This window comes from Polypterus senegalus, chromosome 3 (genome assembly GCF_016835505.1).
Source record: "Polypterus senegalus isolate Bchr_013 chromosome 3, ASM1683550v1, whole genome shotgun sequence".
Lineage (NCBI taxonomy): Eukaryota > Metazoa > Chordata > Cladistia > Polypteriformes > Polypteridae > Polypterus > Polypterus senegalus.
Window position 1 is genome coordinate 100,329,213 of NC_053156.1, and position 27,069 is coordinate 100,356,281.

The 27,069-nt window shown below is 37.4% G+C and overlaps 1 protein-coding gene across 1 annotated transcript in view; it reads left to right on the forward strand.

Moving 5' to 3' along the window:
* Positions 1 to 24,670, forward strand: part of hsf2 (heat shock transcription factor 2) — a 32,792-nt gene extending 8,122 nt beyond the window's left edge. Inside the window, exons 2-12 of the mRNA XM_039747667.1 lie at positions 363 to 471; positions 1,148 to 1,275; positions 5,695 to 5,819; positions 6,170 to 6,245; positions 7,315 to 7,376; positions 7,840 to 7,918; positions 9,044 to 9,177; positions 11,992 to 12,246; positions 16,336 to 16,441; positions 21,983 to 22,043; positions 23,766 to 24,670. Coding sequence (XP_039603601.1) covers positions 363 to 471; positions 1,148 to 1,275; positions 5,695 to 5,819; positions 6,170 to 6,245; positions 7,315 to 7,376; positions 7,840 to 7,918; positions 9,044 to 9,177; positions 11,992 to 12,246; positions 16,336 to 16,441; positions 21,983 to 22,043; positions 23,766 to 24,064 — 1,434 coding nt within the window. The 3' untranslated portion in view covers positions 24,065 to 24,670. The remainder of the gene's footprint in view (positions 1 to 362; positions 472 to 1,147; positions 1,276 to 5,694; positions 5,820 to 6,169; positions 6,246 to 7,314; positions 7,377 to 7,839; positions 7,919 to 9,043; positions 9,178 to 11,991; positions 12,247 to 16,335; positions 16,442 to 21,982; positions 22,044 to 23,765) is intronic.
* Positions 24,671 to 27,069: the final 2,399 nt, after the last annotated feature.

The window sequence follows — 27,069 nt, forward strand, 5'->3', positions numbered from 1 at the left end:
TATTTTTTGCATGCTCTTTTAAAGTGTTGCATTTTTAAAATGTGCATGAACAAAACGTGTTTTTTCATGAATTGTTTGCATCTTTTGCTTGTGTACACCAAAATAACAGCACAAGTTGGCTTTGTGCACACTATATGGACAGTGTCCTGTTTATTGATTTAATGCTTTTTTTTAAAAAAAAGTTTTTCTTAGCTGCTGTTTATTTATGACTGTGAGGTTTCTAAAACAAAGATTTGAATAGAACAGCATTTTGGAAACCATAAAACCTGAAGAAAAATAATTTAACTTAGTGTTGTTTTTTTTTTTTTTAAGGATTTTAGTAATAACTGAGATGTCATTTCATTTTTTTTTTCTCCTTAAAGAATGGTCAGAGTTTCCTTGTATTGGATGAGCAGAGATTTGCAAAAGAAATTTTACCGAAGTTCTTCAAACATAACAACATGGCCAGTTTTGTACGACAGTTAAATATGTGTAAGTATCTTGGTAAAGCCAATATGTGAAAAAAGCCTTACACACCTAATTGAATAAGATGTAGTAGTCCTTGTTTAGAAATGTTTAGTACCTACAGTATTTAAATTGCATGTAAAATTAACAAGCAGATGTTTTGATCTGTTCATTTTTTTTTTTTCTAAGCTTATGTGGGGGTATATGCATCCCTCTATATTAGTGGGATCCCCACTTTGAACATGATTTGAATACAGTGCATCTCCTGAGCAAAAGTGGAAGTCTCTTTCTTGAATTGTCAGAATGCAGCATTTTACAATTAACATCAACACTGAGATGTTTGTGGCTTGTGTGATGCAGCTTCTCGACTACCTCCATCTTCTACTGAGCCCTAAGCTCCCAGCTATATGTCACAGTCACCTACCGTTGGTAGTAAATTTAACCTAATTGGAAGATTTTTTTTTTTTCCCTGCATTCATCCAGGGAATTTATCAGAATGGACTACTAGACTGTACCCCTTTGCAAAACCCTTCCATTCATGCCAGTTACTGGGGTCTCCTGCTGTTTCAACTGCCTCTTCTTCTTGATCAGAATCCCCCTCTTTGACTTTTGGTCATAATTTTATATACAATTTATTTTGCAAGTTTGCATTCTAGTTTTGTTTTCATGTGTCTAACTACGGTTTACTTTACAAACCAATTAGATGGATTTCGAAAGGTAATTCACATGGATACAAGCATTGTGAAACAGGAACGAGATGGACCAATTGAATTTCAACATCCATTTTTTAAGCATGGCCAAGATGATTTATTGGAAAATATCAAAAGAAAAGTAGGTTGCATTTATTTCCAAAATTGTGAAATATTTTGTTATTTTAAAATGTTTGTGTGTTTCAGTTTATGCAAAGTATTTTAATTTGCATATCATAAAGAAATACTGGTATTTTCAGTTAGGGAGGCTATTTCTTGAGGGAAACTAGATATTTAAATACATAATAAACATATAAAAAAAAAAAAAAAACTTCTTACATTTACAGAGTGCCTAAGTGTTTGTGCATTGAATTTACTGGACAAAAATAAACATGTACTGTGTGCATACATTTTCTCCAACTGCATAATTTCCCCAGAATAAGTGAACTGGTAAAAAGGTGGTTAGGACTGGTATGGTAACAATACATCTCTCCTCTGTTTTCCCTTTTTCTCTTATGTTTCAAAGAGTTGCATCAAACATTACCGCCACAATTCACATGGTTTATTTTTATACAGGTAGTCCCTGAGTTACGGACATCCGACTTATGAACTGGGCCGCAGCTGCGCCTTCATCTGTCTGGGGGATGCAATGCAGGCTCCTTAGTAACTGCTGCTCCGTCAACTTCGACCTAGGGACGCTGCAAGTGGTGGCTGGAGGGGGGCAGTTTTGCTGTGTGCACAGTGTAGTGTCCCTTGGTCGGTGCCGGTTGATGAATGGGGAGGTGGGGGCTGCACCCCATTCATTCTCAGTGGGCAGCTGGGTTGCGCAGCAAGCTGTGACCCAAGGTCCATAGTCACCAGGGCCACAGCTACCACTCGTGGGGGGGTTGGGGGTTCACTGCCTGCCTGCCTACCACGCCGCTGCAGCTTCTGCTCCTGACTGGATGGAGGCTGGATGGGGTGCAGGTGGTGCACCGCCCCTCGCTGCCCCCATTCATTCTCAATAGCAAGTCTGCTTGTACTGTTATGGACATAGCAGGAAGTTCTCTCGTCATTACATCAGACTTGTTGACAACGGGTGCCTTCCTGATGTGATAGCGTGTACAGTGCTGTGTAGAAGAGCTCATCTTAACCTTTTGTCTTCACCCTTCAACAATGTCCCTGAAACACAAATATGATGCAAGTGCTGGTGATACAGTAAAGAAGAGAAAAACCATCACCATGGAAAATAAAGTAGAAATAATAAAAAGGTCAGAGAGAGGTGAAACTCCATCATTCATTGGCAGAGCACTTGGTTACAGTCTGCCAACAATAGCATGCATTAAAATTAATGTACCTGTTCTGACTTGCATAAAAATTCAACTTAAGAACAAACCTACAGTCCCTATCTCGTACGTAACCCGGGGACTGCCTGTTTGTAACATTTTTTACATTAAAGTGTTGCACATAAGCTTGGCAAATCAACAACAACAACATTTATTTATATAGCACATTTTCATACAAAAAGTAGCTCAAAGTGCTTTACATACTGAAGAAAAGAAAAATTAAAAGACAAAATAAGAAATTAAAATAAGACAACATTAGTTAACATAGAAAAGGAGTAAGGTCCGATGGCCAGGGTGGACAAAAAATAAAATCTGCAGAGGTTCCAGGCCACGGGACCGCCCAGTCCCCTCTGGGCATTCTACCTAACATAAATGAAATAATCCTCTTTGTAGTTAGGGTTCTCACGGAGTCACTTGATGTTGATGGTCATACAGACTTCTGGCTTTTAATCCATCCATCATTGTTGGAACATCACGGTACTTAAAAGAACACCGGAAAAGGAAACAGAAGAGAGAGTAGGGGTTAGTACAGATTTTAGAGCCACCATGAATAGTTATTATAATGAGTTGGATATACAGAGTATCAGGATTTTAATTACGATGAAGTTATGAGAAGGCCATGCATGTTAAAGTAATGTGTTTTCAGCAGTGTTTTAAAGTGCTCCACTGTATCAGCCTGGCGAATTCCTATTGGCAGGCTATTCCAGATTTTATTTGCATAACAGCCGAAGGCTGACTTCTAAGTTTTGTTCTTGGAATTCTAGGGAGACACTCATTTGAGGATCTGAGTTTAAGATTTGGAATATAAGGTGTCAGACATTCCGATATATAAGATGGCGCAGATTATTTAAGGCTTTATAAACCATAAGCAGAATTTTAAAGTCAATCCTGAATGACACAGGTAACCAGTGTAGTGACATTAAAACTGGAGAGATGTGCTCAGATTTTCTTTTTCTAGTTAGGATTAAGCAGCTGCATTCTGCACTAGTTGCAAACGATTTATCTTTTTGTGGGTAGTCCTGAGAGGAGTGTGTTACAGTAATCTAGTCGACTGAAAACAAACGCGTGAACTAATTTCTCAGCATCTTTCAGTGATATAAGAGGTCTAACTTTTGCTATGTTTCTTAAGTGAAAAATGCTGTCCTAGTGATCTGATTAATATGCGATTTAAAATTCAGATTACAGTCAACAATTACCCCTAAGCTTTTTACCTCCGTCTTGACTTTTAATCCTAATGTATCCAGTTTATTTCTAATAGCCTCATTGTATCCATTATTGCCAATCACTAAGATTTCAGTTTTCTCTTTATTTAACTTGAGAAAGTTACTATTCATCCATTCTGAGATACAAGTCAGACATTGTGTTAGTGAATCAAGAGAATCGGCGTCTTCAGGTGCTATTGATAAGTGCAGCTGTGTGCCATCAGCATAGCTGTGGTAGCTCACGTTGTGCCCTGAGATAATCTGACCTAACGGAAGCATGTAGATTGAGAAGAGCAGCAGCGGACCCAGGACAGAGCCTTGTGGAACACCATATTGGATATCATGTGTCTGAGTTGTAATTACCACAACTAACAAAGAATTTTCTCCCTGCCAGGTAGGATTCAAACCAATTTAAGACACTGCCAGAGAGGCCCACCCATTGACTAAGGCGATTTCTAAGAATATTATGATCAATGGTGTCAAATGCGGCACTCAGATCTAAGAGGATGAGAACAGATAAATGGCCTCTGTCTGCATTTACCCACAAATCATTTACTACTTTACCAAGTGCAGTTTCTGTGCTGTGATTTGCTCTAAAACCCGACTGAAATTTATCAAGAACAGCATGTTTGAGGTGGTCATTTTAACTGCATAATGACTGCCTTCTCCAGAATTTTACTTAAAGGAGGCAGGTTAGAGATGGGTCTAAAATTTTCAAGAGCGAGGGTCAGATTATGTTTCTTAAGTAGCGGTTTAACTACAGCAGTTTTAAGACAGTAAATTTGTCATTAGATATGGGTGTCTTCCCAGACTATGTCAAAAACATTATCAATTAGCATGCCCGATACTACTTTGAAAAAAATTGTTGGTATTGGGTCAAGGACGCAGATGGAGGGTTTAGTTGAGAATTATTTTAAATGGTAAATCTATCCTAGTGAAAGAGTTTAATTTGTTTATAACAGGAATGCTGGGGTTTAGGAGGATCCTTAGTGTTGGGGACATATACTATTTTATTTCTAATATCATTTATTTTTTGATTGAAAAATACAGCAATAGCCTCACAGGTTTTACTGGAAGTACTTAGGAGGCATTCCTTTGAGTTACCTGGGTTTAGCAGATGATCAATTGTAGAGAATAAGACTCTGGGATTACTAGCATTGTTATTTAGAATCTTAGAGAAATAGCAGCGCCTCTCAAGACGGTCTGTTATTGTATTCTGTTTTAACTTTTAATATTTCATAGTGGATAGTTGGTTTAGTCTTCCTCCATTTACGCTCAGCTCTACTACATGTTCTCTTTAAATCAGACACTCTTTGGGTCTTCCATGGTATAACAATGCTAGAAGACTTTTTTAACTGTCTTTTCAGGTGCAACTATGTCAACAGCAGCTCTCACTTTAGTATTAAATCTTTCCACCTTACTATTTACATTATCCTCACTATTATAGTTGGCACTATAAACGGACTGATTGCTTAGAATGTTTGTAAGTTTTAAAGCTGCTGATGAGTCAGTGTTTTTTTTAACAATATGCTTCTCATGAGTGTGTTCGATCATTATTTCTATATTAAAAAGTAGAAGAAAATGGTCTGATAGATCCATATTAATGACCTGCTTTATATCAACTTTTAGTCCTTTAGTAATCACTAAGTCTAATGTATGACCTGCATTACGTGTAGGCTGATTAACGAGCTGTCTCAAATCAAAAGTCCAGGAGGTTCATAAATTCTTTTACTTTTTGGTCACACTGATTATCTATATGAAAATTAAAGTTGCCGACTATTAATGTGTCATAGTTCGTAATTAAAATTGATATTAAGTCAGAGAATTTCTCAAACAAAGACGTGTTGAATTTTGGAGGTCTATAGACGGATAATACTAGAACATGAGAATCTCCATGGATAACAATAACAAATCCGTCCAAACATAATTTGGGGTGGGGATTACCATTACCTCTAGGTCATAAACACACACTCTGTTGCTTCATTATCACATTTTAATATTCTCTGATTGTTCCTAACATTTTATCATTTTCAGGTTTCAGCGACTAAACCTGAAGATGGAAAATTTCGGCAAGAAGACTTGAGCAAAATTATATCCACTTTTCAGAATGTCCATGATCAACATGAAAATCTAGATTTAAAGCTTACTACATTAAAAAGGTACTTTACAAAAATTAAACTCGAGCATAAAAAATTAATTTCAGTCCCCTCCACAATTACTGGCACCCCTGGAAAAGAGTGAAAAGGGATATAAAAACAACCTTTTGGTTAATTACTTTAATCACACTGAAAAATTAGAAATATAACCCCTTAATTCAAGTTCAGATATTCTCAGGAAAATTAAACCCTCCATCAAGAAATTATTTTTAACAAAACCACTAATAAAATAAAATCTTTAGCCTTCCATGGAAAATAAACCTAAAGTATTATTTTAGAAAGTTTGTAGTGGAACTTGGTTGTCCTCTGTATTGCATGTATTAATTTTCTGTGTCTCTCTACCCTACATTCAGGGAGAATGAAGCATTGTGGAGAGAAGTGTCAGAACTGAGACAGAAACATTCTCAGCAGCAGCAAGTCATTAAGAAGGTATGAAGTATAGACTATAGTTATAAAGTATGCAGATCTTATCAAAATACTGTGGAGGATTAAAATTTTGCTTCTGATTTTAGGAAGTTTGTTAAAATTCCCAAAAAAACTTAACCACTTTCACATTTTGGCTTTTCCAGTTCAGAAAAGTGTAAAAATTGGTTGGTTCCAAGCTTGTTCAATTTTGTTCAAGTTTGTTCATTTCTTACACTCTGTTGTTCTTTTCCATAGAAATCACAACTCCTTAGATTCCCTTTTCTCACTTTATTAATCCAACTAACATTACCTACAGTATTTTTGACATAAGGCAGTTCTTTTGCTATTTCATATAAAAAAAATAATGTTCCATTATATTCCTCAAAAAATGTTTAATGACACTTTAGTTTAATTGTTGTGTTTTGTAACCCATTTTCCGTTTCTATCACTAACTGTAATTATTTAATAATACTTTAAAAAATGTTGCTAATAATTTTGGAAATTTCTTCAAGTAATCTTGAAAGATTGCAATAGATAACCATAGCTTAGTGTTTGATAATTGCAAATCAAAATTAAGACTCAACTGAGAATAAAGCCTTCTCAAAGAATGTTAAGTGTAGTATTACAAATATCTTTGCAATTTAGCCCTAAAGATAGCAACCAGTAAGTCTTGGAACAGAATAGGTGCATGAAAACGGTTAGAGATCACATACATGGCTAAGCAGTAGACAACTTGTGCCTTAATGAGCAACATCTTACAGCATCATCTTCAATACTTACAAGGCTGTTAGACTGGAAGCAGTTTTTTTATATGTCAATAAGAAGATTATTTAATAACTTAGGAGCAATGTGGAAATAGAGTATCTCATTTTTAGTCTTCACGTTTTAATGACTATATATCCTGTTTTAAACTGTTTGTCCAAATAAGCACATTTTCAATGTTTTCATGTTTCAGGTTCTCGTAAGGGTTTTTTTTTTTTTTTCTCTTTCTTCTTCAAATATGTATTACCAACATTCTTAGAGGACCTATAAACATCAAATTGATTTTTTTGTTTCTCTTCAATTTCTCTTCTCCTACCCCACTTGCCCCAAGATTTTACAGTTTATCGTTACTTTGGTTCGAAATAACCCAATGGTCAGCCTAAAACGAAAAAGGTAAGCATGAATTTACTGCCTACATAAAATGTTTCTTTCATCTAGTTTCACTTGAAGCTACTCCACCTGCAACCATTTTTTTTTGCCGCAGTCCTGAGAAATTTTCCAGTGTTCAGTGCTTACTTTTGGAGGTACCTGTTAAAGACTTGCATTTGGGTAGAGGGAGTGTTTAGTGGTTTATTGATATAACTGGAGGGGCCATCTGTTGGGATCACTTTGTTCAGATGTGCAAACAACATAACTTAGTGAGGTATTTACACAGTAGGAAGTTGTCCAGGTGGCCTCTATTAATAATTCTAAAAAGTTTCTTGTTTAATTCATGTTACAACACTAATGCTATAGTGCTTGTAAGAGTGTAATAAGTTACAAAAATGCATTGATGTAGGTATTAATATGCCTGTACACTTAAAGATATAAGCATAAACTAATGTAACAAGTTTCATGTTTTGGATTTTGCCTCTAGGCCCATAATGATGAATAAGAATGGAAGCAAATCAAAGTTTATCCAGGAGATATTTGATGAATCAATTGATCAGACAACTGTAAGTGTCTTTTATTTATACATTTTAATGCCAAATGTTTTTGTTACAGTTTTTATAACTTTTATTAAAATTGCTCAAAAAAGGTAGTGAACAAGCATCACTGATTTTTGTTAGAGGTATTTGTTGCTGTAAGGTTGGGAGCATGTGCGGATTACAGCGCGTCGTCGCACCCACCATATGGCGGACCACCAGGATTGAGATCAGATTGCAGCCGTGCAATGGGTGACATCTCGGCACCACACTGAACAGTGTGAGGTGGTGGTGTGTGTGGTTTTTTTTTTTTTTGTGTTTTAAATATATAAATCCAGTGGCTGGAGTGCCAATCCTGCCACCAACACACAAGTGTTCCCTACAGATTCAAGGACCTGCTTGCAAGGCTAGATTCAGGTTTACATCATACCTAGGAAGGAACATTTGCAGGTTAAAGGCCTTGCACAGGAGGCTAAGTGGAGTAGTGTCACATCTGGCATTTATGGGATTTGATCCGGCAACATTCCTATTGCTAGCACTGATCCCTAGCCTCGGAGCCACCACTGTTGCTGTAAGCAGAGAAAGTAACAATTTCATTTTCAGGGCTCGCTTATAAAAGTAAAAAAAATATATATATATAATAGTACAAATGTTTTTTTTTTCATAAAGTGTGTGTAAAGTTATTGTGGTGTAAATTTTATATTATCTTTCAAGGAAAACTTGGGGCATTTTTGTTTCACTTTTCTGTCCTCTAGTATTAGCTGGGAATAGCCAATTACATACTGTGTCCTTTCTACATTTAAACAATATATGATAACTTCAGTACTTGACATAACTAGTGTCTTAAGAGCAATTTAGATAATTTTATTCCTAATAAAGAATGGTTGGATAATTTTGTTAAATTATATTCACGTTATCCCTAAATGAGAAAACAATACCAAAGCCTACTTTGTGTTTTAATAGTAAAATATATTTTTATTCACAAAATTCTTGCAATAATTTACAGCGCATGTTTATACTTACATTGTTTAATATAATGCAGTTTGTCATTTTGCCATCAGTCCATTCTAGGGTAAAACTTTAAATTATTCAAGTGGGATATTATTATTAATAATAATAATTATTAATAATAATAATAATTATTATTTTCTTCAGGGAAATCTCAATGGTATAAATGGCTTGAAGAAAAATTTTGAAGATGTTGTTATTTATGATGTTACTGATGACACTGACAATGAGCAAGAAATTCCAGAAAAGATTCAGAAAAGAAGCAAAGATCTCAACAATGTGTAAGGTGTTTTTTTTTTTTTTTTTAATATATAAACTATATGTATATAACGGATGTAAATAACTCCTACTGGGTGGGCCATTTATATGGATACACCTTAATAAAATGGGAATAGTTGGTGATATTCCTGTTTGTGGCACATTAGTATATGTGAGGGGGGAAACTTTTCAAGATGGGTGGTGACCATGGTGGCCATTTGGAAGTCGGCCATTTTGGATCCAACTTTTGTTTTTTCAATAGGAAAAGGGTCATTTGACACATTAAACTTATTGGGAATTTCACAAGAAAAACAATGGTGTGCTTGGTTTTAACGTAACTTTATTCTTTCATGAGTTATTTACAAGTTTCTCTTTGTTTACGGCCATTGACATGTCGCAGAGGTTAACGCGTGAGGAGCGGATAGAAATTGTGTTGATGTCTGGTGAACGCAGTAACCGGGTCATTGCAGCAGATATTCAATGCAAGACACCCTACGAGACCACCCATCTCCCATGCTACAGTTAGCAAACTGCTTGCTAAGTTTCGTGAAACTGGTTCAGTGTTGGATTTGCCAAAATGTGGACGCATGAAAACTGTCACTAATGATGAAACATCAGTGACTGTCCTAGCTTCATTCAGTAAGAGCCCACAGCGTAGCACTCGCCGCATGTCACTGGAGAGTGGCATTAGTTGAACATCCCTTCGGTGGATATTAGCTACTCACAAATGGCACCCTTACAAACTCCAGCTACTGCAGCATCTCAACGAGGATGACCCAGATTGGCGCACTGAATTTGCAGAATGGGCAAAACAAAAATTGGAACAGGACCCTCCGTTTACGCAGAAGATTTTGTTTAGTGATGAGGCAAACTTTTATGTGAATGGTAAAGTTAACAAACAAAACCACCGCTATTGGTCTGACACTAACCCACATTGGATAGATCCCTCCAAGACTGTTGGAACAAAAAATATGATGGTATGGTGTGGTACATATGGGGTACAAAGATAGTGGGGCCATTCTTCATCAATGGAAACCTTAAGGCCACTGGATATGCGAAATTGCTACATGATGATGTGTTTCCCTCTTTATGCACTGAAGCTGGCACGTTCCCTGAGTTTTTCCAGCAAGATGGTGCACCACCACATTATGGGTGTCAGGTCCGAGCATTCCTAGATGAACAGTTTCCTGGAAAGTGGATTGGTCGTGGGCCAGTTGAATGGCCCCAAGGTCTCCCGATCTGACCCCCTTAGACTTTTATCTTTGGGGTCATCTGAAGGCAATTGTCTATGCTGTGAAGATACGAGATGTGCAGCACCTGAAACTACGGATATTGGAAGCCTGTGCTAGCATTTCTCCTGCAGTGTTGCTATCAGTGTGTGAAGAGTGGGAGAAGAGGGTTGCATTGACAATCCAACACAATGGACAGCACATTGAACACATTTTATAAGTGGTCAGAAACTTGTAAATAACTCATGAAAGAATAAAGTTACGTTAAAACCAAGCACATCATTGTTTTTCTTGTGAAATTCCCAATAAGTTAGATGTGTCACATGACCCTCTTCCTATTGAAAAAACAAAAGTTGGATCCAAAATGGCCGACTTCCAAATGGCCACCATGGTCACCACCCATCTTGAAAAGTTTCCCCCCTCACATATACTAATGTGCCACAAACAGGAAGTTAATATCACCAACCATTCCCATTTTATTAAGGTGTATCCATATAAATGGCCCACCCTGTATATAATCCTAATCATAATAAAATTGCATATTTTTTATTGTGAAATAAACAAAGAACTTGAGTAAACTGTTCCAGACATAGGCTTGGCTTCACATAATAATAAAATTTAAAGCCTTACCTCAATGAGATGAAACCTTGAAACTTTCAAGAACTGACATAGTCGCCTAAGAACTTGTATTTTGTAGTATAGAAACTTTGATTGCATCAAAACAGTTACTTTGGTTAAAATTGTTTGACTAATGTATTTAGGTTCTTTTCCATTATCAACATTAGAAGATTTCCTGGCTTGGTGGGTTGTGGACTAGTCACGGTTGATGGACTTTTTTTTTTTTCTTCTTCTCTTTTCTACTACAACATAACTGTTGTTCAAAGCTAATCAAACATGACTATCAGTCATGGGAATTAGATCCTCAGTTACAGTGATTTGCTAGGATGGGATACTTGATTTACATGTTCAGTGTCCATATGGCTGTAAGATGATAATGTCCAGGATACCCTGGCAGAGCAGCAATAATACAGTTACCCTGCTCTCTGTCAACAGGCTTTTCAAAATATTAACACAACTTGAGAGTGAAGCTCACTTCTCTCCACCATTTGCTCAGAAGAAGGGAATGGGAAGAGAATCATTTTTTATAACCTTATAACAGCATGTTATAGTAAAGGGAAACTAGTTTAGTTGCTGCAAACTAACAGACACTTCTGCATTGTAACATGTTGCTTAAGATTGTCAATTCAGTCACTACATCTGACTTTGGTGTGTAACCCTGGCTTAATCACCTAACCTAGCATTTGGTCTAATTATGAAAACAAGAAAATAATCTTTAATGTTATTTGTATAATGTATAAAAGTACAGTTAGGAGCATTTCTGGAAGATCTTGGCAGTTGGAATATATTTTTTTTCAAAATCCATAATCAAGATAATCTGTGTCAGGGGCAGGGGGTTCATTTAATTTTGAATGATATAAACATAATGGGTTTTAGTAACAGATGGTATGAATTTACAATATGGTATTAGTATATTTCTTTAATTAAAATGTTTATAGTATTTTATGATCAGAATATACATTTTCTTTACATTGTTTCAATTTATTACAGAGCCTCCATAGAAACCATTGAAGTAGAAGATGAATCTGATGTCGTTATTATAGACAGTGAAGAAAATGCAACAAGTTTGACAATAACGGAGTCTACTGAGTTACCAATGATTCTTTCTGAAAGTGCTCCAGTAACAAGTAGTGCACTTCAGCTGAATAAACCACCTGCAGTGAGTTTGGATGACCCTTCAACAGTGATGGATTCAATTCTCAATGAAAATGGAGCAATTTCACACAATATTAATCTTCTTGGCAGGTAATTTCTGTTCTGCTAAGTTATCTAGGGTTTTTTTATGTAAAGTATATAAAGTGTACTTAGTGAGGTTATAAAAGAAATTCTGCTTAAGAACATGATTTGCTTCAGATTTGTGTAGCTACTTACTCATTTGTTTTGCCCTCATGTTGTGCAGCTGTAAACATAAATGCTGGTACTAATAGTATTCTGTGCAAGTTTATTGCCTAAGAAGGCATTTACTCAAAATATATGTTGATTTTGTAACATTTGTCTAATCCAGCCTAATAGGCCACTATTAGGTCTCATCACCAGCAGCAAGCTGGTGGGGCTTCATGGTTTTCAGTGCAGGACATATGCAAATTGTTCAGTTCAAGATGTCAGAGAAGAGACATAGAAAATGAAAAAACCTAGCTGTTACTTTGTGTGCAGTTATCACTACCAGGTTTGCATGTAGAAACTTGAAGGTTTAAGAGAGGCATTCAGGGTTTTGATTGAAAATTAGAGTTTGACAGTTTCAGAATGTCAAATGGGATGATCAGTTACTTATTTCAGGGTCTTGGTGAACCAAGGGAATATTTGAGTCTTGCACATTTTCTGTCTTGGAGTACGTAGCACTCAGGTCATATTGGCTGGTGACAGTCGCCCAGAATGCTTTATGAAGTCCACCATCTTGCTTTCTTTCTGTAGACACACACTGTGTTGGTATATTTTATTCTTTTTCTTTTTTCTTTTTTATTTTTTATATAAAGATCTGAGCTATGTTGCATATGTGAAAGTAGAATTGAAATGCATTGTTAATGCAGCTATACTTAATACTGCTTGATGAATGTTGCAAGATTAGTTGTCAATGGTAAAGTCTCTTCTATGAATACAAGTGCTATTCACATGGTAATTGAATTATTTTTTTCACCCTAAAACCTTGAGTTAAGCTTACATCAGTTCCACTACCTGACTCTTGAAAATGGAACAGTTCATTTTAAATGTCCATGTCTGAACCACAGAAATATATAGAATTTTCCTCTGTCACCTTTGTTCTTTGTACATGCCATATGAAGGTTACTTGAGTTTGTGGATCACTATTGTTTGTGCTATTGGTAAATGGCACTCTGGGTCAAAAAAAGAAAACCAAAACTTATACTGTACTCCTGCTGTTGTACAAATATGGTGTGAATTTTGTAAAATACAGTATTTATAAGATGTAGTTCTACTGAAGTTCATGTCTGTTTTTATTATATATATATATATATATTATAAAATATGCACACAAACAAATATTTACTTATAGCTATGTATATTATTTTTGTACATTTCCCTTTACTCATTTCTGGAGGAGGGGTAAAAACTTGTACCTTCCATAATGCATAATGGTTTTGGTGTATGTACTTTCATCTTATAAACTGAGGTGCAGATTTTAAATCAAAAATGTGATTGGAACAGCTTGATATCCTGGTGATCACATAAGGCATACAATTAACAATGGTGTAAAATATAATCCATGTTTCCATGTTTATTTCTAAATAGGGCTGTCAACAATGATTATTTTGTATTTATACTAATAAAAGGCAAAGCCCTCACTCACTCACTCACTCACTTATCACTAATTCTCCAACTTCATTTCGAAATTCTATGCGTAACGGTCATAACTGGAACCTACTTGTATACATATATACCGGCCATAGCCTGCAGCTCAGTCACTGTGTGAGGCGGAATTGCATCCCTCATTGTCACGCCTCCCACGTAATTGAGTGCCTGCCCATATAAGGCCGTCCGTCAGCAGCAATCCAATAGAAACACTGCCGCTAAATATTCGCAGGTGAAGGACTGTGCTTATACAGACGAAGATGAGATGGTCAGGGTGGTGTTTGGCACAAACTCGGCGAAACTGCGAGAGAAACTTTTAAGTGCCGGGTTTTAGCTAACATTAAATAAAGCCGTGGACATCTCATGAGATAGTACAAGCACAGCTGAGAACCTTCGATGCATGTACTCCGAGCGGCTCACGTGAACTGACTGTGAACGCAGTACGCAGACAAAAAACGGCTCCAAAGAGCACTGAACAAAAAACGCATTACACAATTGAGAAGGCAGCAAAAGTATACGAAGCGTGTGATACATACAAGCATATTCATAAGTGCAGCTGCTGCGGAAACAAAGCACACTGTGGAAAAAGTCAATGTCCAGCTAAAGGAAGACAGTGTTTATATAAAAAAAAAAAAAATAAACCCGTGCATGCAGTGTGTCAGGTCTCAAATAAAGAGGAAGACGAGCTGTTTATTGATGCAGTAAGAAAGGAATCGATGAATGAAACCTGTTATCTTTACAACAGTTGACAAACACGGAATGTAACTTTAACACAACACATCCTCCAAATATGAACCTGATTGAAAGAAATAATGATAATCAAATCCTTGATGACGGCAACACTCATAACGGTGACAAAACAATTACATTGACAATCATGTTACGTTATTTTTAACATGTTTTCTTTTTCCATCCATCCATCCATTTTCCAACCCGCGGAATCCAAACACAGGGTCATGGGAGTCTGCTGGAGACAATCCCAGCCAACACAGGGCACAAGGCAGGAACCAATCCCAGGCAGGGTGCCAACCCACCGCAGGACACACTCAAACACACCCACACACCAAGCACACACTAGGGCGGATTTAGAATCGCCATTACACCATTAACCTGCATGTCTTTGCACTGTGGGAGGAAACCGGAGTGCCCGGAGGAAAACCAGGCAGACACGGGGAGAACATGGAAACTCCACGCAGGGAGAACCCAGGAAGCGAACCCGGGTCTCCTAACTGCGAGGCAACAGCGCTACCACTGCACCACCGTGCCGCCCATCCTTTTCTTTTTCATTACTTCTTTAACACACTACTTCTCCGCTGCGAAGTCTAGGTATTTTGCTAGTTGAATTATATAATGAATAATATTTTCCAAGTAATTCAAGTAGTGATGATTTTGTGCATTTAAATGTGGTACTGAATAATGATAGGTACAGGATTTGATAGCAGTCCGTCTCAAAACAAGCCCAGAAAAATGAGTGCTGTGGTAGACATCAGTGTTAAAGTGGAGGAAAGAAGGCATGTTCAGGATTAAGGCAGGCTGTCTTTGTTGCTGTATTATAGTGGCAGAGAACATGCATTCTGATGGGAGTAAACATGGTAGGTACATGGGTCTAACTTTTCTTATAACGTTAACTGTGAGTAATCTTGCCACCTTGGCTTTCCACCATTGCAGTGGATTAAAACTTTTCAGGAGGATATGCTATCCAAGATAGGTTTTTTTTTTTTTTTGTGTTTTTTTTTTTTCTTCTTCCCGTTTGTCTGGTTATGCCTTCTGGTGCATCACTTTCATTTTGTCAGTATCCAACACTAATAGTGAATCCTTCAAAGACCCTTGCCTATTTTGAGTGGCCTTCACCTGCAGTTCGTACACAAAGATGTATTGTGAAAGACTGCATTCTCTGTAGGCCTAGCAGTTCTTTAATTAGTGCAAGAAGGCCACAGAATGTCACATGTAACCTAACACTCTGATGTACAGTGACACATGTATGAATGGAGATCTAATTTCTTTTCCTCAAGACAGTTCACCTTTTAAGGTCCAAAGAACAGGCATAACTGGCTACCTATGCTTTAACAAGAGACTGATCAGCAGTTGGTTCTGTTCAGTTTCACTCTTCAGTTTCACTCTAATGTCTCTAATTAGTTTGCATTGGGTTTGCCAATTTGGAGTTTGGAGCTGGCCACTATGTGCATCTTGATATAATATGTTGCAGCTCCAGTGATTTGATAAGCTATGATGTCTTCAGTGTCTGATGTACTGTTACTTGTAAAGTGTGGTTTAGCACAGTGTACTGAAAATATTCCATGCCTTTCTTCCACCACAGTAGTGGTTCTCTCTCTCTCTCTGTCTGTCTGTCTGTGTCTCTCTCTCTCTCTCTCTCTCTCTCTCTCTCCCTCTCTCTCTCTGTTGGTGTTAGTGAAAAGGTTTATGTATTGTAAAATCTGAATCTAATAAAATTTTAACTGAACAATTCTGAGCTACAGACAGCAGGTTCTGATAATATAAAATTAACAATTGTTTTTTTTTTTCCTTTAGGGCTGAACTTATGGACTATTTGGACAGTATTGATTGCAGTTTAGAAGACTTCCAAGCTTTATTATGTGAAAAACAATTTGGCATTGATCCTGATAACTTGACTGATGTGAGTAGTGGTGTCTGCTCTATTTATATTTAATTGTCATTATTAATGTAAAATGAAGGATGCAAACTATACAGAAAAAGGGCAAATTTATTAGGAAAACAACAAACGAGTTAAGCATTTAAAGCTATTGCAAAAATGGAAGCATTTCTGCATGTCTTATAAATGTAAAAGTCCTACTTCTGTTCTTAATGCAGAATATGAGAAGAGAAAAGACCAGCTAAATAAACAAGATCAGTTATTATCGGGTATTATCACTTATTGTGAATCTGGTTGGAACAAAAGCCTGAAGCCACATGGGTTGCACAGGACTGAGTTTGGGAACCACTAGTATATAGAAAAGCACTTCGCAGAATTTCTATGCAACAAACCACACCTGATTAATAGATGATAGTATATGTGATGACCATTATCTTAAGAAATTCTGAGTAACAGAATTTCCCTTAATTAAGTGTAACTAGATGAAAATATTAGTTTTGCTTGATACGGCTTGCTTATGTCATATGGTGATACAGTAATTTGTTACTGTTCCTGGTAAATTTTTGGTAGTAACCAGAATGCTGAATTTAAAACCCCTTAACTCTTTACTTGTCCTCATTGTCTCTTAAGATTACAGACTTAAATATTTGTTTTTACCTACCTGCACATATGAAACAATCAGAAGGGATACCCTTATATTGTGCTTTCTTGTTCACTGTGCAAATGGAAAACTGTAACATACACTAACTTTGAACCAATATTTTGACAGCTATACATAGATACATGTTTATGTATTTCTACTTTGTATTAGATTTTTCCCATCTTAAATGAACACAAAATACAAGGAAATTATTTTTTTTTATCTAGCCTTTATTTTAACTTTATTGCACTGTTACGTAGGGAACAAATTAATGTGAATTCTAATCAACTTGTTGAAAATTAACACAGGTTCGGCTTACAAATTGTTTTACTTCACAGCTTCTTGCCTTGTCTTCATGCTACCGGGTTTAGTAATAATTTTCTACATAGGCATATTATCTGGGTTTTTGTATAGGCCCAATCCTTGTCCATTCTCAAGCCCAAGTAATGCAGTAGTATTGCAGGGTGCCAGTCTGTCACATAGCACACTCAAGAACACACTTGCGCTGTTTCAAGCTCCAGCCACAAAATTGCATTTGAGTCATGTATTTCCCCATGCCCTCTCTATTTTTTCCATTCCAGTTGCCTTCTTTTGTAATAATCCACTGAAGTAGTACTACTTGGAATTTACCTGACCCGTTTTAATATGTATATGGCCTATCATGACAGATGCTAGTCTTGTCACACAACATGGGTTTTTAAATAACTACAAATGTCTATTTTTTTTTTTTCTTTTTTTTCATAAGGTTCAATTTTTAGGCACTTTTCTAAAATAGCTAAAAGCCAAAACTGAGCTATTCTCTGAGTGGGAAGAAGATAATGTCTGTTTAACACTGGACAGGAGTGCATGCTGTCGACTAGTCATGAGTGAACAATTGTTTCAAAGTTGAATTCACAGTGAAACGGTTTCACTTCAAACAAAATTTGCAACACACACCATTAGTGATTCATTTTGAGTGACATTTATGCCACCTGAGACAGGAAGAAGTTTTAGTTCTATGTGACGGTGTTGTCTTGCATGCATTACTACTTCATGCATCTTCCAGCTATTTAGTATTTACAGTAAATAAAGATCTCTTTGGGGCTAATCACAGACTTTCTTCATGTCACCTGTAGACATTTTGTTAAGCTGCTTAATGTGTTACGAAAGTATCCAGTTTTTGCTGATTACAATGACAGTCTTTAATGATTTCTTAAGGGTCCAGCTACTGGGTCTGGCCCTGCAGCCTTTTAAGTGTTCAGAGTCATAACACAGTCTGCAGGTGGAGTGGCAGTGGTGGTTTTAACTTCACTGTGATTTATGGCTATTCATCACACCTATCCATAAAATGGTGGGGTATAAACTGTTCCTAATCTTCTTGGTGTGTGATTTGAAGCCACACCACTGGGGAAAGAACAACTTGTGTCCCTGGTCCTGGAATCATGATTTCTTATACAAGCAATGTTACAAATTTTTTTCTCAATGAGAAGTTCTACTTTTTGTTTTTGTTTTCTTCATTATGGGTTTAATATAGTGGGTTCAGGCAAGTCTATCAGATCTGTAGCCAAGGGTTTTGAAATAGCCAACAGTTTCCACTGTTGCCCTTTATTACAGAGAAATTCACAGTGAGTCCTTTTGATTTAAGTGTGCTACACAACAAGTCCTTGTGATTACAGCTCTCTCATTATTAGGCAATCACAGTATATAGTTATTTGGCAAACAATGTTCTAAATTTAGTGATGCTGTAATCAATCGGCCAATCTAAATCGACTGATTTTTCACTACAAAAAAACTTGTATGCGGTCTGTAAACTGACCAGTCACTAATTTTCCCCCTACCCCACACCTGCTTTTCTAAGCTTTATGGTAGTTTAGTTTAGTTTAGTGCTCCTTTGCGCAGAGTATTAATGGTAGTTGCTAGTGCACACAAATTTGAAATTGGTGCTTAGTAAGCAATAGAATTATTAGCTCAACAGCAACATATCTCTCTCTCTCTCTCTCTCTCTCTCTCAAAAATATATTGGTTCCCCGGATATACAATGTTAAAGAGATTATTTTCATGGAAATTGTTACATATACATTATTTTCACTTTTACATTAAAACTTCTGTAAAAACAATATTTGGAATTAACTTTTCTTCAAGATTGCATTGAGTTATGATTCCATGTTTGGACTTGCCTTGTGATATAACTGCCAGTGAGTGAATATGGTTTCTTTCTCTGTAAAAAAATAGAATGACTTTCTCGAATGTTTGTCCATGCTCTTTCTTCTTTGCTTTGTTGTTGACATGTCATCTTGAACATATAAAATTTATAAGAGCTGAGCACGCAGGAAGTGTGTCTGACAAAAGCATTCACATGACTGAGGTTAGATGACCGTGGTCTTGTTTGAAAATAGTTGTAAGTATGGTGGTGTGGTGTGACTTGAAAGAATCTCATGTTAAGTCTCCATCTCATGGGACTTATTACCGTAACAGCGTTTTTGGAATATTTTAATTCTCACTGGCAACACGAATTGGACGATCTACAAGTCTCTGACTTCAAGTTTAAATCTGAACAATATATTTAATCTCTTTTCGCTGTTCAGTTATTTCACAGAGTAACTTCCATTTGTATGTGCTAATGCAATCTTTCCTATCTTTTTTTTTTTTTTTTTTTTTGAGACTTTGGAATTTTCGTACTTCCATTATCTTTAACCTGCTGTGCATGTGTACTGCGCCAACAATTTCGAATTCTTTACGATGTTCTACTTTGTCATCTACTCTTTGTCCTTTGTCATTCTATTTCCATCCCTGGGCTTGGTTACATCAGTTTCTTGCAGGTCGTATTATGCTACTCGTGTTGTGAAGGTGGGCGGGCTGAATGCACGCTAAGGAGATGCGGTCAGATCATCTGCTGTCTTTCTGCTGCTGCTCGTGAGCCGAGTTTGCTTCTTTTTGTGCTGTGTGTCGATCATTTTAAAAGCCTGTACAACAGCTGTCCTTTTGCCACTTCACGTCTCCGCTGCTCACGTTGGGGGGGGGGGGGGGGGCTTGATCGCACACTAAGGAGATCTCTTTGGATCATCCATAATTTCGAGAGCCTGTACAGCAGCTGTCGTTTTGTCTTGCAGGATTTCAAAGAGTCTTCCAAGAAGATCATTTCCCTTTATTATTTAAAAAAAAAAAAAAAGAGAGATATATGTCTCAATCTTGGGACGCAATACATTCATGTCCCGCAAGACAGTCAAGTCATGTCATACATAAAACCTTTGGAAGAGACTGTGAGACTGACTGTTGTGAGTCACACCCTACTTACAACTATTTTCAAACAAGACCACGGTCATCTAAGCTCAGTTGTTGGAATGTTTTTGGCAGGCACACTTCCCGTGCTCTCGGCTCTTAAGCATGACTAGACTTTGTGCAAAGAGATTTAACCACGTCTGGGGCCGGAAAAAGACAAAATAGATTGTTGTAAAGAATTAAAAAATGTTGGCACAATACACATGCAGAACATCGAAAAGAGATCAAATAGTGTTTGAGGATGTCTGGGGGAGAAGAGGGACAAGGCAGTGAGACAGCTGCTGTACAGGCTTTTAAATGTTCAAATCGCCACACAAGATACAGATCACAAGGCACAATGGCAGCAGCAACAAGCCAACAGCTGATCAAGCAAAGTGGAGTTAAAAAAAAATATATATATCCCATTGTATCACCGTTTTAAGAGGGTTTTTGGAAGAGTGACCGTGTCTCCTTGGGGTGCGTTCAGCCCTAATCTTCACAATGGCGCATAGCGCTGGCGGGTGTTGGTGAAAGGGTTGGCGAGCGAAGCCCCCTAGTGTGTGTATGTTTTATTAATATACAGTAAATCATAAACTCCACTCTGAATCATAACAAGGTTTGGGGCAGCCACCCATATATTTGTTATCCTGGCTCGAAGTTGCAAAAGTATAAACGGCACTGATGTGCACAAAAACAATTCCAAGACAGAACTGGGAATAGGGAAAAGCTGGAGGCTGTTGAAGAGGAAGATGGGAAGTGAGGTCAAAGGGGTCCAGCTCATAAGGGACTTCAACCATAGGCTTGAGCCCGGATGTGACATCATAGCGGCCAAAGCCGGCAAGGTGGTCTTCCATAGGCTCGGACCCAGAAGTGACATCAAGAGGGCCAGGTGGGATCTCCCGTGAATGGTCTACAGGCAAGGGAGAAAGAGTCCTTGCCCTCTGCCACATCCCGGTCTGATTTTTGGAATTCCCTTTGCTTAAGCCCTTTAGCTGCCTCCCGTGTGCACGTGTGTGACAATATATACACAATAGGGCCAACGGTAATTCAACTATGTTTATTGGTTTGAAGTTTAACAAGTTTAGTACCAATGTTTTAACAGAGGAAGTGGGCTGTCATTTCTGCCTCACCGCAACAGGTTCTACATAATCTGCATTTATTTACAGATTGATTTGATATCCGGGTCAATAAATGTACTTGCTCAAAAACATTCTTTTATTACTATATCATCAGCAAGAGCAATTTTTCATACACTTTTAAAAAAAAATTGGTTTGCACTGTTTCAGTCTGCTCTATTGTACATGGTAAAAGTAGCTTGGCTCCTCAAAATTTCTAAGACTTTTATTAAAACTATAATGCAATTTAATCTGCAAATTGATATATACCGTGGTTTTGATTAAAAAATTTTTTTTTATTTAAAAATACTGAACTTCTAAATCTTATTCTGTAATTATAGTTAAACATCCTTTATAGATGTCTAATCTGTCCAAGCACTGAAGTGGACTAGACCGGTAGTAAAAAAAATGGTCAGCTCTGGTTGCTTGTCAAGTGAAATGCTTACTATCTTTCCCTCAGGCTTTACAGACTGTCACTAACTTGTGTTACAACAAATGATTCCAGTGGGTGTCTTCCCCAGTTTTACAATATCACTAATGTGTGGTGTGTTTTTTTTTTTTTGCAACCAACAGGGCAGTGACATTTCTAAAGATAACCAGTCAGTAACAAAAGAAACTTCAGAAAACAATGCTGGTGAGTATTGCTGAAAATGACAGTCAACATGCTAGTAAGATAAATCTGAGTAAGAATTTCTCTAGTATGTGTAAATAATCCCAGTGTCACATTGCATGACTTCTATTAGTAGGGTATGTCGCAATTTCCGACAGTGGTTGCTGATCTCCTTGTTGGACCATGTTGGTCTACTTGAGTGAAAATCATTGGGCATATCTGATTTAGTAATCACATGCCAAGTTTCCAGAATAGTCAGGCTTGCCCCTTTTTTCTGACAGCCAGTAGCATGGTCCTGATATGGGAGCTGGTACTGTACGAAGAGATACTAGGAACAGCAAGTTCAGCCACAATCTTGACATTTTTTTTCCCCCTCATTGTGGTACATAAAACATGACATAACAGACAAACAAGCTTCTCCTCTGTTTCGGTTGGTCTTTTAACAACCGTGTTGCTTTTTCCTCATCATTTCATTATATGTATTGTGAATGGCAGCTGTAATTTACAGAGTGCTTGATTTTTGGCAGAAAACTAGTTGGAGTGAGTAACTGAGTGCGTCAGACTAAGTGAATGTCCTTCACAGGAGCATGTCACAAACGGCCTCCAACTTGTGATGATGTAAATAAAGGCTATGACCGAAAATTGCTGGAAAAGTCACCAAATGTGACATGGCCTTAATGCACTTCAGCCACTTTTTCATTGTGTGTACAAGCACATCAAATTTTACAAAACTAGGCTCAAGTTCAGTCAACTCCCACCCATGAGAGAGAGAGCTAGGCCAACATAGTGAATAGTAGAAAAAATAAATAAGTAAGTAATTGGAATAAAAAGAGGAAGAGAATCTGCTTCCTTAATTTAAATGCTTATTCTAAAATGTACTACAGGGTGGGCCATAAGTTTCCATACATAGGAAAATATTTTTTTTATGAAAAAACATGTTTATTTATATAATATACGCTACATGACTGCCATTGTTTTGAAAACACATTTCAATACTTGTCCGCCACTGCTGATGAACACATATTAGCACAGCTGGAGTTATGCTTCTAATGGCGTTGGTGATACATTCCCTAAGATGATTTGTTTCGTATCGTTTCCTGATATACCATGGCCTTCAAATGCCCCCAAAGATAAATCAAGTGGGCCATCAGTATGATTTCAATTCGTTGCTCTTTATTCAAAGCATTTTTAGGGTATCTGAAATTTAAAACGCAAAAAGTTCGAAACCATATGTATGGAAACTTCTGGCCCACCCTGTAGTGCGGTTCTGGGTGAAAGAGTGATTTGGAGCTGCTGCCTGACAGCTTCAGAAACCTGTGTTCAGTTTGTATCAGTTTGAATGTTTCCTGAGAACTTTAGTTTTTTTTCCATTTATTACAATGTGTGACTTTCTGGTTGCCTAATGCAAATAAGGTTTTATGTATGTGGCCGAGTGTGCCCTGTGATGGATTTATATCCTGTTCTGGGTTGGATGCTGCATTACATTCAGCTCATCTGGCTTGGCCTTAAGATTGCTGCAACCGTATAATGTAAAAGGTTCAGTATTTAAATTTTAATAGTTTTTTTAGCTGTGGGTGCTAACCATTTACACTTCTTTTTAACATGCAGTCCCAAAATTATCCTGTACCATTCTGAACTTGCTATCAAGAAGTGTGCAAAATTGTATCTGTGTCCCAAAGGGAAAGAAACCCTGAGATCTAAAACTTTTTTTTTTTTTTCCCCCTCTCCATGCCATTCTCTCCCCAGACAAGCAGCTGGTCCAGTACACAACATGCCCACTCGCAGCTTTCTTAGATGGCTATTCTGCTTTGCCTTCAGAGACTGACAGTTCTGTACCTGATCTTAATGAGTCATTGGATGAAAACTCTGAAGACCCCACTTATCTTCTTGATGCATACTTGACCAAAGAGTCCCCCACACGGAGTAAAGTGATTCATCTTGAACCTTTGACTGAGGCAGAAGCAAGTGAAGCAACATTGTTCTATTTATGTAAACTGAGTCCCGAGACTGCAAACAGTGAATCCTCATCTGTGTTAGATGTTTAAGGAAAAGCCCCAAGGAAATCCTTGTAAATATTCATCAAAATGATGAAAGTTTGTTTGCTAGTATCTTCTGGTACTCTATGTGCTACACAATTAAAGGTTTCTTTGTTTTTATTTGGTTTATATGCATAATCTATGAGCATCTCTCTGTATATTTATTGCTGTGTACTATACCCAGGGGTACCTGGTATCTTGGCATCATTATTGAGGATCGTGGACTGGGTTTTTTTATTTTTTGTATTCCCCAACCCCACCTCATTAATTTGCTGTTATATACTGTATATATTTTTTACAGATTATTTTATCTTTGTATCTCTCCCCACCAAAAAGGGAGGGGGGAAAGAGATTCCTTGTGTTTTTAATCCTTTCTATCCTATGCCTCAGACTTATTCCCAAAGAGAGCAGTAATGAGGCCCAAGGAAACAGAAGTGCCTACAGTTTAACTTGCTTAGTGCAGCCTCTTTGTAAAATGTTTTTGCAGCAGTTTATCTGTATGAACAAATATCCTGGTAAACAGCATTTGGCTTTTGATGTGCACTTTCTCTGACATGTCACTGCTACTTTCTATAATCGGTCCTAATAAATCACAGTTTGTTTTGTTGTCATTCACTCTTTGTTAATCATGGTAGTATTCAACTAAAAGAAGAAAATCAATCAGAGGAATCATTTCCTAGCAGTATCTGCACATTACACTAATTATGTATTGTTTAGATTAATTAACAGGAAAATTTGGACATGGATTAAGAGACATCCCAAAGGCCATGTTGTTTCACTGGACATGACTGCTATCTCGCCCATGGACAGTTTGACTATATGGTAGTGCTTGCCATGCTGAGATTTTTCCAAAATATCTCTAGCATGAGAGAGGTTAGGGAGCATGCACTGATACTGTGCATTGCCACCGAACGAACCACCTCCAAATACCAAATTAGGAGCGGAGTGTAGCCATGCAATGGGTGACAATTCAGCACCACACTAGTTCAGAGGAACAGTGTGAGGTGTTTATTTATTTGTTTTTGGAGTGCCAATCCTGCCACCACCCCAGAGTTTTCCCTGTATGTTGGAGGGCCTGCTTGCACGGCTGGATGCAGGTTAAAGTCATACCCAGGGTGGACGAATCACAGGTTAAGGGCCTTGTTCAATGGCCCAGTGGAGTGGAATCACTTCTGGAACTGACGGGATTCAAACTGGCAACCTTCTGATTGCCCATTCAGATCCCTTTGAACCACCACTACTCCATGACAGAATATAAAATTGCCTAATGCAAACTACTTTTTCCCAACTTGAGTTAATTTAACCCATACACTGACTGACGTGCATTAGTTAGCACTGCTGCTTCAGACCCAAGTTTAATTCCCAAACTGATCAGTGCCTTTTTGGAGTCTTCTAGCACCCCCTACCCCAATTCTTAAAAGACATGCAAGTTAAGTAAGCTGTTGGCTCTAACTGCACCTTAGCCAGGAGGATTCTTACCTTGTGCTCAATACTGCTAACATGGATTCCAGCTGGCTACAACCCTTTATAGATAAAAGGTTCCCTAGAATCGAAAAGTATGAAAGGTAAGATAGACATTTCTGTTTTTCAGTTCTACCTGGTCAGCTCTAGTATTCATTCTTTCTACTCTAATTTTATGTGAAGCAACAGCTTGATTTCTTGACTGATTATTTCCTTAAACTTGAAACACTATGAAGGGCAGTCTGTAAATGTCTTCTGTGCCCATTTTGTGTCTTGTCTGTATGTTAAAGTTGGCCATCCCACCCTTTATCTGTGATATTCTGGGTTCATAGTGCTGTTTGATTCATACCTAAAGCCAGTTTGACTGTGCTCATGTGAAGCACAGATCTGTTGGCACCTTCGTTCTGCCAGATGTTTGAACACTTCACTTTGAATTGCAGTTCAGTCCAGTCTCATATTGCATGCTACTTTAAATGCCAGGACAGATATAGAAAAATAAAAGGAATAAATACACATTATTGCAACATTTAAATTAATGAACATGTTTAAATATGCAGTGATTGATTAGTGCGATGGCTTACTATCAACTGCACCAAAGGAGGAAGACTTGTAGTGTTTGCCTTGTCAAGCAGTATGAAGGATGTTTAGGCTTACTGAATGTCTCACTTCTGCACTGGAAGTTTGAAAGTACAGCAGATCCTATTTAAAGATTGCATGAAATGGCTTGATCATTCAGGGAAATCTACTTTGAAATGAGAAAACTGAACAATTCTGGCCAAAGTCTTGGGCCACTCAAAATTATTTATAAAGCTAGTTATATGAACAGTTTTTATTTACTTGTGAAAAAAATACAATATTAGAACGACTACAACATAATAAAAAGCAATAAGAATTTCTTGTTATCACATTTTCTGGCAGTGCCAGTTCTGCATAAAGGGCAGGTATGATAGGTTCAGTTATTACATTATTGAATTTACTACTTATGTAATGCTTGCATGTCTGTTAAAATGTTTATAGCAAGCTCAACTTAGACATCATAATTAGCTTTTTTTTCAATTCTCCATGACATACTCAATGAAATTTTTTCTATTTGGGGTATATACACGTTTATTTGGGCTTATAGTTTGTTTCTGTGCTGCATGGGCAGGCCCGTTGATGCTACAGTGTTCTTGGCATGCCTTTGCTCAGGTGTGCATGTAGCAGCCAGAACTTTTCAGTTGTGCCTTAGGGCTTGAAGACTAGATCCCTTTAAAATGACCTGATTGATTTTTTTTTTTGGGCAACACAATTTAAAATGGACATAAACTTGCACATCTCACTATTTTGGAATAGCCATTATCATGAATTAAGTTGATTATTTATGTCATGTCATCTTCCCCAGATACAGGGAAGCCAGCAGAGAGATAATTCCTCTAGCAGTCCTAAGCCTGCTGTAGGTTCTCTGCCTAGTGGGATGTGCCAGGAGAAGTTTTAGGGGGAGCCGCCCAATGGCAGGGGGCATTCTTACGTCATGCCCAACCCACCTCAACTGGTTTTTCTCTCACTGATCCAGA